This window comes from Fulmarus glacialis, unplaced genomic scaffold (assembly GCF_000690835.1).
Source record: "Fulmarus glacialis isolate BGI_N327 unplaced genomic scaffold, ASM69083v1 scaffold46991, whole genome shotgun sequence".
NCBI lineage: Eukaryota > Metazoa > Chordata > Aves > Procellariiformes > Procellariidae > Fulmarus > Fulmarus glacialis.
Genome location: NW_009193041.1, coordinates 1462 through 15467, shown reverse-complemented (window position 1 = coordinate 15467; position 14006 = coordinate 1462). Strand labels below are relative to the sequence as shown.

The following is a 14006-nucleotide window of genomic DNA, read 5'->3' as shown; positions in this document are numbered from 1 at the left end:
TGAGAGTAGAGAAGGCTCCAGGAACACCTTACTGCGGCCTTTCAGTATATAAGGGGGCTTATATGAAAGAAGGAGAAAGACTTTTTGCCAAGGCCTGTAGCAACAAGGCAAGGGGCAATAGCTTTAAACTAAAAAAGGGTAGGTTTAGATTGGACATAAGGGTGACATTTTCTAGGATGAGGGTGGTGAGATGCTGCGGCAGGGTGCGCAAAGAAGTTGTGGATGGGCGCTTCTTTGGTTGTGGATGCCCTATCATTGGAAGTGTTCAAGGGCAGGTTGGACGGGGCTCTGAGCAATCTGAGCTAGTGAAAGATGTCCCTGCCCATGGCAGGGGGTTGGACTAGATGACCTTTAAAGGTCCAGCCCAAACCAACAAGCAGCCTAGTCTGTGGAAATGGCAGAAGTTCTGGGCACCTGCGGGAATGCTGCCTCTATGCTTTCGGGAGCTGTGATGAAAACTCGTTTACTTATGGAAAGGTGGATTGTCTCAAGCCAGCTGCCGTCTAAAGGTAGTCTGCTGTGTTGATGTAGTTTGCATGGATTCTAGCTCACAGTTGTGAGAATGAGGCTGGATAATCAGGAGATCACGGTTAATTTAACTTCTAAATCTGATTTGAACCTTTCTGTGCTCTTTTAGTACAGAATACAATTATCCTGCAAAAGACTTGAAATAAAGTTGGGTAGTAATTAATATTTCTTTATGCTTTTGCTCCCTTGACCTAATCTCAAAACTTGAGAGCTGTTTGCCTCTCAAATTGGCTTGCCTCTCAAACCAATCTTAAGCTTTGTTCTTTTACACTATCCTGTAGAAAGAGAATGTGTCTTTCCTTTCCCTTCCCTGTTTTTGCTTTAAAACTAGGTAACAACTAAGATAAGTAATGTTTTTTTTCTGAAGATTAACTGCTGTTTATTCGATTTTTCTCAAAATTTTCAGGTTACTTATAGACAACTGTAGAAGAACTGTAATTGTGATGCTTTATGTTTGAACAATGACAATGAACGACAGCGTTAATATCTTGAACTCTGCTTATCTGGCGGTGGAATACATAGACTCTTTCTTGCCTGACAATCCCTTGCAGCAACCATTTAAAAATGCCTGGAATTACATGCTGGATAACTACACAAAGTTCCAGATTGCAACTTGGGGATCACTTATAGTTCATGAAGTTTCATACTTCTTGCTCTGTGTACCTGGATTTGTCTTCCAGTTTATACCGTACATGCAAAAGTATAAAATTCAGCAGGTAAGACAAAGTTGTGAACTACACGCTTCCTGATTTGTTTTTGAATATGTGAAGTAGAACATAAAACTGCAGTACCCTAGCTTCCAATCTATATGACCCCGTTTCCTCTATCACTGTGGACTTCCTGGAAGTGATAGAGCAAAATTACAATGTATGTGAGGAGAGAAAGAGAAGTGGATTTTGGGGAAGAAAGGGAGTTATTTCTGAGGGAGGGTATCGTTTCCACCATGATGGTATAGAGAGAAAAGGATGTGTCAATCTCTATGGTAGCAAAGTTAAATTTTCTCCATGTAAGTTAATGTATCAGCAGGGGAAGGTATAGTAGAATCACAGCATCTGGTGGTAGAGGTCTGTCTTAGTATTATGAAAGAATTACATGGTGCGCTTATTTAATAGCAAGCATCTCCTTCAAAGTATCTCTATGCACACCCTCTTGAAAGGATTTTGAAGTATTTTAACAATGGAGAAAGCCTAGGATGGACTGCACACTACTAATTGGTAGGAAAGGCACATCTAATATCTAAAGATGATTGTTTTTTCCCCAGTTCCTTGTGATATGAATTAGAAATTAATAATACCAGCTTCTGAAATTATTACAGTAATTGGTAAAATGTCTCCCTGCAAAAACTGGATGTTTTCAAGACAGCTTATTTCTTCACAAGCTTGTATCTTCAGCTTCTCTTTGTATTATTTTGGCTGTGGAAATACATTCTACTATTTTAGCTATGGAAATACAAACTTAGAGTTGTGTTAAACTGTTGAATATGAAATGTTCCTGCTAATTACAAACACTGAAATAACAAGAATAGTTTGGGGCGACTGGCAAAGACAACCTCTGTTAAGAGAGTCTTACTTTAAATTTTACAGAAAGCTAGCTTAGAAAAACAAGAGGTTTTGATGAAACTGAATCCAATCCTATGTAATTTGTATTGCCTGAGTTAACTTGTATTGTGGGAGGACCTGCTATCTATCTTCCAAGGTGAAAATGAAACTGCCTCCAAAGTAATTTTTGCAGCACTTCAGTTATGTGCAATAGAAGTACGTAACACAACTGATTCTTTTTGCTTCTTCTTAGGATAAACCAGAAACATGGGAAAAACAGTGGAAGTGTTTCAAAACACTCCTCTTCAATCACTTTTTCATTCAGCTTCCTCTGATTTGTGGCACCTATTACTTCACAGAGTATTTTAATATCCCGTATGAGTGGGAAGAGATGCCTAGATGGTAGGTAGCTTTTTCTTGTATGTTGATGCTAGTTATATATAGTTGGAGGCAGAATATTTAACAAATAGTGTCTTCAACTCTAATACACAATAATTTTTTGGTGATATGAACAGTGTTTGTTAATCTTGCTTCTGTTGATGCTTAACTGCTATGAGAGCTAATTAGAGCTTTCTAGGTTTTGGTTTTTTTTTTAAATGGCCCCAAATTGTTCTGATACTCGGAAAAGGGGGGATTAGGAAGGAGTTAAGGAAGTGAAGCAAGATTCCTCATGGCATGGGTTAAATATTGGACTTTCTGGGTTTTTTTAATCCAACATTTTTTGATTCCTTCCACCTTGTTTTATATCATAGCAGCAGTGTGTTCCTCAAGAGAGAGAATTGTACCACTTGCTTCACATTATCCTTTTTTGCACTAAACTGATAGACTTTTAAACAGAACTGAATTAGTTATAAATGCCTTTTTGTTTTGTTTGTTTTGTTTGGGTTTTTTTTTTCCTGATAGCTGTTCTTTACAACAGAAGCTCATGTTTCTTGGAAATTATTCTCTATTTGGTTTAGATAGCTGATACAGCTCTATGTTTTTATATCTACATCTTACACAGTCTACAGATGTTCTTTATAAACTGTAGTATTAAAATGACTGTTTATACTGCATGCTAATTTACTTCAGCGTATCAACAGATGAGCTGATAGGTACAAGGACTAATGTGCTTGGCAATTAATATTTTTAGTATGTTAAAAAGGTCGTGTCAATGCAATGTTATTCAATCAGTAATATACATAAACGTTTCCCACCCTTACTGTCATATAACTTTTTTTATCTTTCAAGATTGTGTGTCTGCTAGTATATTCTATAACTAATAGCTCTTCTCCTTTTTAAAGGTATGTTCTGGTTGCTCAGTGTTTTGGATGTGCAGTGATTGAGGATGCTTGGCACTATTTCCTGCATAGATTGCTGCATCACAAGAGAATATACAAGTATATCCATAAGGTTCACCATGAGTTTGTTGTATGTATTCCTTGATTATTTTTTTTTTTAGTAGTTTTTAGTATATGTGGTTTCACACAACTTACTTAAAGGTCTTATTTGAAAGCCTTAATAATTTTGCATCCCTCTGACAGTGGGATAGATGTCTTTTCTTGAGCTCTTTTTCAAGAACAGTCATCCATTTTGTTTCTGAAAATACCTCCTGTAATTTTATTTCATTTAATGGGAATGAAGGGTGGCACTCAACTCTTGAAGTTTGATCATATCTGTTGAGCTAGGTGAAAGCAAGCTTAGCTTTTAAAAGTGTGTTACGTGCTTGATTGCTAGGGGAGGGGGGAAATGGTGGGTGTCTGATTTTGACTGTTCATCAATTCTCCGCCACCTAGGGTGTTATCCAGAGCGTACTAATCCCCAGAACACGATCCAGGCAGGTGGCTCCTGCACGGCCTGGGTGTGTGTGTGGTATGTGCAGGATATATGATTCAGGAAAGGATTATAGCTTTGGATATTGGCCACTTGAAGCAATATAGCCAGTGCATCGAGAGCACTGTGCAGCACAGAGATTTTTTGGGTGGTTCTGCATTCTGCGGTGTTGGAGCTGACCTTGAGCACAAGGTAATGAGCCATGCTTGACTGGAGGTGGCACTGTTCTGAGCCAGGTAGGGTCCAGCAGTGCTTATACCTTATAGATGGTATGGCTGTATTTAGATGGCACTGTCTCTGGATCACAGAAGTCAGTGCTACTGTGTTTGTCTACTGCTGTGTTTCAGTGTATAACCCATACTGTGCCTAAGGTAAACCGCAAGCTACTGGGTCAGGGGTGGTTTATATAGGCGGCGATCATAGAGAAGCTTGGTACCGATTGATGCATGCATATGTATGTACATCTGCAGCAGCAGCCGCTGTCTTCCTCTTGCTCTTGGCAGCCCCTCAGGTCTCTAGCAGGAGCAGCTTCTGGCCATTGTTCTTGCGTGGTTAGCAGTTCACACGGAAGTGATCTGTAGGCTAATGGCTGTTTCACTAAAAACTTGCCCTGATACTAAAACGTGATGATTTTAAAATCGCCCTTAAGCCGAAGTGGACTTTTTTTTTCCCCTGATAATCAAACTTATAACCTTGAGCATTAGGTTAATTTTTTTTTAATTACTATCTTTCTATGGTGGTCTACTTTTGAAAACTCTCCATGGAATTTCTTTTTTTTGTAAACCAAATGTAGGACTGGGGGTTGTGCGTGTGTGTATATATTTAAAAAAAAAAAACAACACACCTATATAAAGAAAAGAAAATGTTTTATTTTAATCGCATAATAATATTTGAACAGTAAGAATTTATCTTAAAAAATTGTCAAAGATGAGGGGGGCTTTTTAATTATTTTTAAAATAAATTTCTAAGTGAATCCTGACTCTGAGAATATTTTAGCTTCCTTCTTTCTTCTGCTTCCAAGACTGGATGTATAGCAAAGCTGATAGGAGCTTCCCAAACACTTTTAATATTCCTGAAATAATGCTTTGGCCTTGGGTAATGGTAAGCCTAAATAAAAGTTTTCAACTTTTCAACCAGTAGTGAAGTGTTTGGAATCACTAGTGGAATGATAATCCTTATGACCTTGGAATACTTCTGTTTTCTCAATGAGGATCTGAACACCTGTGTTAAGGCCCTTGCTCAGTCATTGCCTTTACCCACAACATCATTTCGATTGTCCTATTGTAGTCTTGTGGGGTGATGGGGAGAGTACCACAAAATGGTGATTCTGATTTGGGGGTATAGAAAATCGAAAATGGTGACTGTTTTCCTGTCTGTTATCTCTTTCTAGTCTCCATTTGGAATGCAAGCAGAATACGCACATCCTCTGGAAACACTTATCCTTGGAACTGGCTTTTTTATTGGAATTGTTGTTTTCTGTAACCATGTGATTCTTCTGTGGGCATGGGTGATATGTCGCTTGATGGAAACCATTGACGTACACAGGTGAAATTCTTACTGCTTTTTAATAATTGCTTTTTCTCTTCTCCCTAAGTCTGTCTCAAACTTACCTGTCTCTTTTACTGAGCTTTGCTGTTTATTTTGCACTGAAATGCTTTTATGCATCTTACAAAGAATGACACAATCTGAACAGTTACACTGTCTTCTGTTTTGAGGTAGTGTTAATAGCAAATGTTGCTGATTAAAAGAGTGTAGACCATAGCTAGAGCATCTCGAGGAGGGTTTCAGAAGCTAGGTGCCTCATTAAGATGTCTGGCTCTTGATATTTGGTGTACAAGTGACCTTACGCATATTAGAACACCAAAAATTAATTACAAAATATGATATTCCAGCCAAGAGTTCTCTCCATTTAATACTTTGCCAGCCAGTTTTCCCGGACGAGAGAAACTTTAGGCTATACAACTGCTGACTGTCTTTTAAAAAAACAAATAAATAGTTTTTAATAATAGTTTTTATTAAATAATTTATTTAAATAATAGTTTTTATTTATTTATTTATGGTAGGTACAAAGGGCAAGACTTCTTGTCCCTGTAGTGTAACTGACTTCTTTCAAATTTGGCTCTGAAATGCTAGCACAAATCCCAGTAGGCTTAGTTGGGTTCATCTGCGAATGAATGAGCTTTTCTTTCCTGTGTTTGAGAGGAAGGGGAAAGTCAGAGTTCATTTTTGAAATGCTAGTATTACACTTGACCTTGTATGTGTAACTATATTATGAAGCATATAGTGTCTTACTGTAAGCTGAGTGTCGAGTGTTTTAGTGGAACATGAGCTACTAACCAACTCATCGTACACATCTTTGCTGGTTTAGTTATATATTGGTTGTAGACTGAGAAGTATATGTTGTGACATCATCAAGTAATTGATGCAAAGTATGAATCTCTTTTGATGATTATCATTTTAGTTTGTTGTCCAAATGAGGTGTTCATAACAAACTATCTTCCGCTGTCCCCACTAGGTGGTAGTAAGATGCTTTCCAGTACTACTAAGCAAGAGTTGAAATCCCTCTAAAGCAAACTGTTCTGGTTTTAATATTACTTCAGTCGTATATTTTGAATTTTAAACATTTGAAGAACTTGGAGTAAGCTGAAAAAAAGAGTAGAAATACTACAATTCTAGTTGATTTGAGATGCTGTTTGATGAGCAGCTGAGCTGATGTTCATAGCTTGTCACTAAAAGATAGTGTTATTTCTTGTTCCTCCTTCCTAACGTCACTCTTGAGTCAGTTAAAGCTGCTAAGCCAGCAGGAAGTCGGCCACTGCGATTTTTTAGGTGACTTGCTTAAATTTTTTTTGTGTTGCCTAATAAACTGACCTGAAAAGCTCAGCAAGTGGCAAAGCCATTGTGGGATAGTTTACAGAAGCATTTGGCTAGGATAGGAGGGATCTTGTTTTCCTATTAAGCCAGTGTTACAGTGATTACCTCAGGGCCTTATGATAAAAAAAAGTCTTTTCATTTTATAAAAACAGTAAGTTAGTGTCTATATTTTGTGTTTTATATCTGGGAAAACACCTTACTATAGTTGCTTTTTTCTCCCCCTCCCCTGTAGTGGCTATGATGTTCCACTGAACCCTCTTCATTTGGTGCCTTTCTATGCTGGGGCCCGTTTTCATGATTTCCATCACATGAACTTTATCGGCAATTACGCTTCAACCTTCACGTGGTGGGACAGAATCTTTGGTACAGACTCTCAATTCATTGCCTATAAAGAAAAAGAGAAGAAGCAACAACTCATAACGAAGAAGAAGGCTAACTAAATTTTCAGTGTAAAAATTCTGATGCTAATACTGGTAGTCAACTTTTGCTTTTCTGTAAAGCAAAATAGTGATCAGGTGTTAAGCATAAATCTTGTTCCTTGGCTACTAAGTGGTAGGGAAAAACGGCTAATTACACTGCAGTATCTTCCTAATGGGAATGCTTTCTATTTTATACGTAAGTACTGCATATATTTTAACTACAGATTTAAAGATGATGCAAAAACTGAGATGACTTGTGTCTATCCATTTTTTGGGGGGCGGCGGGGGGAAACAAATTCAATTTTATCTTTACTGTTGCCCACTTTGGATCCAGGTAGAATTATATATGTACACTGAAATTGGACTTAGTTTTTTTAAATATATATTCTTAAATTTGTATTATCAAATAGCAGAACATATTAACTGGTATCAGCACTGTATTATTTAAATATTGTGTAAAAGTTGCTTAAAACCAAAACATTTGTTAACAGGAAGCTTGGACAGGCCATTTGCACATTAAATAATGCGAACTGTTAATAACAGAATACCTGGCTAAACATGAGTTAGCAGAGACATTCCTGATCTAGATTTATTATGTTATTTTAGATTACAGGTAAAAATAATAGAAGTTTTTATTTGAAGAAACTGTTTTTTGCTGCTCTTTTGAAGTTGGTCTTTCAGTGTACTTAGCATTTACATTACATTTGTGTGTTGTAATTTGCTGAACTGATTTGTTGCTACATTTGCACTTGTGACTGATGAAATAAATGTGGTTTGGTTTGAGGCGTGTATTTATACCTTTCATATGTTTTTTAATACAAAGTTGTGATAAAAAACATGTAGGATATAGCGTCTTACTCTGTTCATCTCTAATGAAGAAGCATTATTTCTGGTAGCATGGTCTACAACAGTTCCATCTGTAAACCTCTTACAGAGACAGCAGTAAGAAATGGAAATGGAGGACATTTTGTAAATTCTGCTGGTTTGTGTTTGGAAGGACTTGGGTAGGTAGCTACTGAGTGTAGCGACAACTTTTGGGCCAAGTGCATTCTCAAGATAAGCAACATAGAATCTCAAAATCCACTATTTGAGTTGTACTAGTAATAGAAGCAGTAATCTAATATTTTTGAATCTACTCTAAATATTTGTGTGTTGCACAGGAAATAACAGTAGAAGTATTTAAGAAGGGCTTAAACCCTTATAAAGATCTTGCACTTTGTGTTTTAATGTCAGCTGCTCTTCAGACTTCAAATACCACTTCATCTACCCTATCAATCCTTTAGAGCTGTGTACAGTGTTTTTCTTACTCAAGACCACCTGAATTTTCATGCTGCTTCACATGCAGTCTGGTGTAATACTCAAAACAAGCACTCCTGTGAAAGTGCTGATGAGATCAGGCTTCTAAAAAAAACCAAGGTGGTGTTAATGATATTCAGAGTGATTAAAGTATTAATTGAGATGTGGGAGTGGTTCAGATTCCTCTTCTGCATGTGTTTTGTAGAAGCTTTTACTTCTCTGTCTGAATCCCTGTTGCAATTTGGTGTTCTTCCTCTTCCCTCTAAAAGGAAATGAAAATACTTGACTGTGGCAGGTGAATGGAAGCTGAAATCTCTGTATTGTTCAGTTTTTAGCAGGGACTGGTACTTAAGACTTCCAGAATCCATATGCACTGCCAGCCTAAACTCTCCACGGTGGAAGCGACCTCTTTAATCAGGTTTCAAAGATGGCCATTTTCCTCTTTGCTTTGTCAGCTCCCACTCTCATCCTGCAGCTATACTTAGCTTTGTTTTACTGAACCCCTAGCCTAAAATAGGAGGAGCTTTCAGTGCTTCGGATTTTCCCCTGTGCACATGATTCTATTCACTGGTTCTCAGCCCGCTGACTTGTGCCTATACACACACTGTCGCAAAATTATGTACAACTGTGAGCCAATTGCTTAAATACTCCAGTAAAGGTATTTGTAAAAGCTTGGTGTCTCCTCAGCTATTGGAGAGCTCAGTCGGAGCATTGAAAGTTTGATAGGATGACTTACAAAATTACAATATATATTCCATTCTTCAAGAGGTTTTGAAAATAAGGAATTCAATTTTAACACCTTACTTGCGCCATCTTTTTAGGTACAGTGCACATGGGGGTTTTTTTGTTCTTTTTTCATGACTCGAATCCATATTTTTCTGACATCCATTGCTATTTCAGTTTTCTGGGTTATTTTGCGTACATCCTTAGAGTAGAATGTGATCATATCATTGCTTTTGATCCTCCTTCTTTAGCAAATCTCTAGAGAATTATGCAAACTGTGCTTTATAAATTTATTTTTTGCTGAAAAAATGTGCCCACTGGACCTCTCTCAACATAGGAACTTGCATTTGAAACCCACAGGCTTGTTTTTGCTGCAGGACTCACAGACCTGCATTTTACCGCCACCCCACCACCTTTTCAAATGCAGAACCTTGTATTTATTACTGAACATGATGCTGGCTAGTAAATGACCTCATTACTATGTATTTTTTATGCATATTAAGAACTATGTTAGGCAATTACATTTCTGAGGTTTTAGGCCTTTATTAAATAAGACTTCACTGATGTTTTTTTCCATATTTAGTAAGAGAGACTATGTGTGTAGTTCTGAAAACTAAGAGGTTTTTGTGCAATAGAAAAAAATGAGAGCAACATACTGGTGACAGTTTCTGGCTCTTGAAAAGGCGCAACAAAACCTTACACAATCTGTTGTCCTTTACCCTCCTTAGCAAGGAGACAGATTTAAAAGTGGTAGGATAGGGCAGTTGTGGGAGAGCAACATTTTTCACAACTTACTTTTTTCCGGCAAGTCCAGTTTAGTTTAAGGAAGGTTTATCTGTGGGAAGTAACAGCTTGTACTGTTCCTTAGAATATGACAATAATTAAGTCCTATGAAAGCGATGAATTCATTTCTCGGGTTTTGCATCAAAAAACATGGAAAATTGAAAAGTACAATAAATTGTTAAGATTAAGATTGCAAAATAATCAACTGCTTTTGGCTGCTGATGTGAAATACTAAATAAGGAGGTTTATATTACACTATAGCACCGCTTGCCAGAAAATACTAATGATTGCTATTATGATATTTGTAGATTACATGACTTCATTAATTTTCCTGAGTTTCTAATAAATCCTGAGTGTTTGAAGATAATTTTAAAGAAAAGTGTGGTATGTTTCTAGATTTTTAACATTCATTTTTGTGGAAAAATGGTATTGAAACCTACCTTGTGGCTACAGATAGTTATTGCTAACTACAGTGTCTGGTTCATTGCCTCCAAATCTCCATCCCATTACTGCTGCCTCTCTCTCTCTGTCAGCTGCAGCCTTCTGGTAAATCTCAGCCATTGAAACCTGTAACTGGCAGGCCCAGGGAGAAGCCAACTTTTTGCCGTTGGTTCTTGCTATAATTTTCTATCTGTGAGGGTAATAAACACAGCAGTCAAATCGCTTTTCAATTGTATTTTTCACCACCTAACCGGATGATATCATGTCCTCCACAGTAGGGCATTTTCTCTGTTTCTCAAATCACTTCTGTGGCTTGTCTCTGAATTCTCGATGTCTTGTTTCCGCTGTAGATACCAGAACTGCGTGTCCAGATCATTCTCTCTAATACCACCTTGGTGGTACAATCACATCCTTCCTCTCAACCATTGTCCTTCTGTCTAAATATTCAAAGATAAAATGAGCTGTTCTGCAGCATTGCGCTGGAAAATATAGTCGAGTTACCCATCTATTGTGATCTCTCGATGCTCCTAGCAGTACTGCTTGCCAGACTGTTACGACTGTGTTTTGTATTTCTTGCTCTTAAGTATAATTTGCAATTTGCTGCTCTGAAATATTTAAATGTGCTCGACTTACCAAGTAATCTAAATCACATTCCAGAGCTGCTATATCCTTATTATTCACCATTCTTTGTCATCCACAACTTTTAATCAGTTTTGATTCACTTTTATGTAATCACCGAATAAATAAATTGAAATACCAGTCCCTGTGGAAGACCAGAAGAATGCTCCTGTTAAATAATGACTCACCACTTTTAAAAAACCCTGTCAGCCAGTTTCACGTACTCTCAAAATGATCCTGCATGGTAGTTTCTCTGTATGAGAGCGTTTGGCGGTATAGCCATGCCATCTCTCAGAAACAGCATTGGAGTTCAGTGTCCAGGACCTAGTATCACCCCAGGAGTGGCAATTACTCCTGCAGACTGAAACAAGCAGCAGAAATAAGCCATGGCCTTTTTGTGCAGGTATGCAGTGTGTAAGTGCGAATGTCAGGTATGTTTCCTATGAAATTTAAGCTGCGGCCTATAAGGAGGCTCTACACAGAACTACATGTATAGGATGTTCACCACACCACCCCAGCAAGGGCACAGTGAGCTCTTGAATACCTGACAGGGTTGAGTTTCAGTAGCATGGGTGAGTCATCTAACAGGTGGAGACAATAAAAGATTCAATAGATAACTGGAAGGTGGTTTTTTTCATCTTTCCCTCTCCGTAACCTCCTGCGTAACTGCCTTGTCTGCATTTGGATTTTTAAAAATTCATTCTTTATTTGTTTGTCTTTCCTTTGACCTGCCTTATGTTAAGCCTGTTATCAAGGTTCTGGAAAAGCCACAACTTTCCATCTCAGCCCTGTTCTGCAGGCATCCCAGAAATAGAGCCACTGAGTTGTGCAAGGCATTTTGGAGGTTGGTAACAGAAGCTTCTGTCTTGAAGACAAACCTTCAAGTGACCAGAGCTGCCAGGTATAGTATGTGTATATAATCATCATTCAGGTAAGTTTCGTAAAAGCTTCTTACATCTCACAAGTTATCTCTACCTACTTGCCTGGTAATTTGTTAACACTGAGATCAACTGTTCTCTTTTTAAAATTGATGGAGCTATTCTATTCCTATTATTAATTTCTTGATTGAAACCCTTTCCAGCTTTTACCTGGTCTTTTAGGACATATATGGTCTATAGCTGTTTTTTATGAATAGTTGCGCAGTGTTAATACCCTAATTACTCTTTCAGAATTTTTCCAAGGCTTGAAAATGTGATATAACTGAATATTAGCAGGCCAAAGACAGCCCTCCTCAGAGGGGGGCTTAAAGACCAGCTAGTGACTTGGTCTTGCTGATCTGAACACGCTTCTCCCTCACACATTATCTTCAGTATCCTGCTTGGTTATTTGTCTGTTGGAAAACACTCTCTTCCTCATGCAGCATAGTCCAACCTCTCTCTTCTTTCCAAATACAAACCAGAGAAGTTTACTGAGTATTTCCATGGCGTCATTATTAACAGTACTTTGTTATTAATCATGTAAATATCTGATCTCTATCACAGAAAGTTTTTAGGACTTCTGTTGTTCCTGATGTACTTCTATTGTTCCTAGTGGACATAGCTTTAGGGTTCTTATTTTGCGTTATAAAAGAAAGTAGTTGCCTCAGCCTGCTTGTCTTGCCACACAGATTAAAAAAAGTGCACAGTTACTCAAGTATTGTAAGCAGAACTCTGTGAGTGTGAGGGTGGTGGGTGGTTTTTTTCTTTTTGTTTTTGGAAGATTTATTTAGATACTTGCTGGTGAATCATGATTTGCTGAAAAAGACAGATTCAGGCAAGTAAAAAATATTTGAAAATTTGAATCACATTCAGCAAATTGTTTTGGCCAAAAGAATGGAGTGATACATAAATATATATGAATATTATATTTATGTTTGTGTGTATATATATTTGTCTATAAATAAGTATTTTTGTAAATGTCGAAGTTTTCTTCACCATTACCAAATTATTTAGGCTGTGTCAATTAGTGAAATATAATTTACTATTCGGTGTCATACACAGACATAAGAGAGAGGTAAACTAGATTTGAAATCTGCTGATCAAGACATTTGCTAGACAGGGAGCACTTGAGATCTACTCCCTGCTCTAATTAGTTTTACTAGCTTACAAGGCCATACCCAGGAGCCTGGTTATGCATATAGCCTGGGAATGCCCTTGGGGTTAGAGTATTCCTCTGAGACTAAGGCTAATGCAAAACCGTTTTCCATATTACAAGGAAATTTGGCCTTTGCCTGTAATGATAGTCGTCATCTCTGAACTGTGGAAAATAGGAGGAGGGGTTGGATAGAAAGCAAGTCATTGATTTATTCCACCCACTCAGTTCTGCGAATGCTCCTAAGCTCTCTGAAAATCTCATCGTTGTCTCTTAATCCCTTATTAAAAAGAAATTAGTACGTGTGAACTCAAAATATTTGATAGTATACAAAATGCCTTGTTTTATACAAATGTGTATGTGCATGTGTTTTTATAAGTACTCATTCTTTTGATTTTTTTGGGGGTGGGGAGTTAATAAGTATGGAAATTAATGTAAATCCATTCAGATCTAGTTGTGAGACTTAATTTTGTGTAGTGGAATAATAATTCACTGCTTGAAGAGATGGAAAGAAATAGATGATTTCTGAGCCTGCTTCTATCTTTAAGGGACGTTGTATTTTGGACAAATAAATTTGAAGGGCAGCCAATGAGAGTTGCTACACTGCACAATGTTTTTTTTGACTGATCAGAAAGTTGTCCCAGAAAATGATACTGTAAGTCTAAAATGAGAGCTTCAGCAGATTTGTTTACTTTGTGTATAAGGCACAGGGAAAGTGATGAAGAAAACAAGGAATATTTAGCCTGTGATGAATGTAGCCAACAAAACTGATAAAGCATGTGAATCGTTTGAATGCTAGGTCAGCTAGCTTTATTTGCAGTTCGTTTTGGAGCTCTGAGAGCACATATTGCACATAATTCTGAAGTGGAGTGACGTCATAAACAAATTCATAATACAATTCATG

General features: G+C 37.5%; 1 protein-coding gene across 1 annotated transcript; it reads left to right on the top strand.

The window, feature by feature from the left end:
- The first annotated feature begins 931 nt into the window (after positions 1-931).
- On the top strand, positions 932-8062 carry MSMO1 (methylsterol monooxygenase 1). Its single transcript, XM_009587301.1, has 5 exons — positions 932-1244; positions 2320-2468; positions 3350-3476; positions 5269-5423; positions 6985-8062. The coding sequence occupies exons 1-5, from the start codon at positions 990-992 to the stop codon at positions 7190-7192; spliced, it is 894 nt and encodes a 297-aa protein (XP_009585596.1). The 5' UTR covers positions 932-989; the 3' UTR covers positions 7193-8062.
- Positions 8063-14006: the final 5944 nt, after the last annotated feature.

Bases quoted from the DNA above. Each gene is read 5' to 3' on its own strand.
- MSMO1 (XM_009587301.1), top strand. From the start codon at position 990: ATGACAATGAACGACAGCGTTAATATCTTGAACTCTGCTTATCTGGCG. The intron at 3,477-5,268 runs GTATGTATTCCT...ATCTCTTTCTAG, and splicing joins AGGTTCACCATGAGTTTGTT to TCTCCATTTGGAATGCAAGC. The intron at 5,424-6,984 runs GTGAAATTCTTA...CCTCCCCTGTAG, and splicing joins GAAACCATTGACGTACACAG to TGGCTATGATGTTCCACTGA.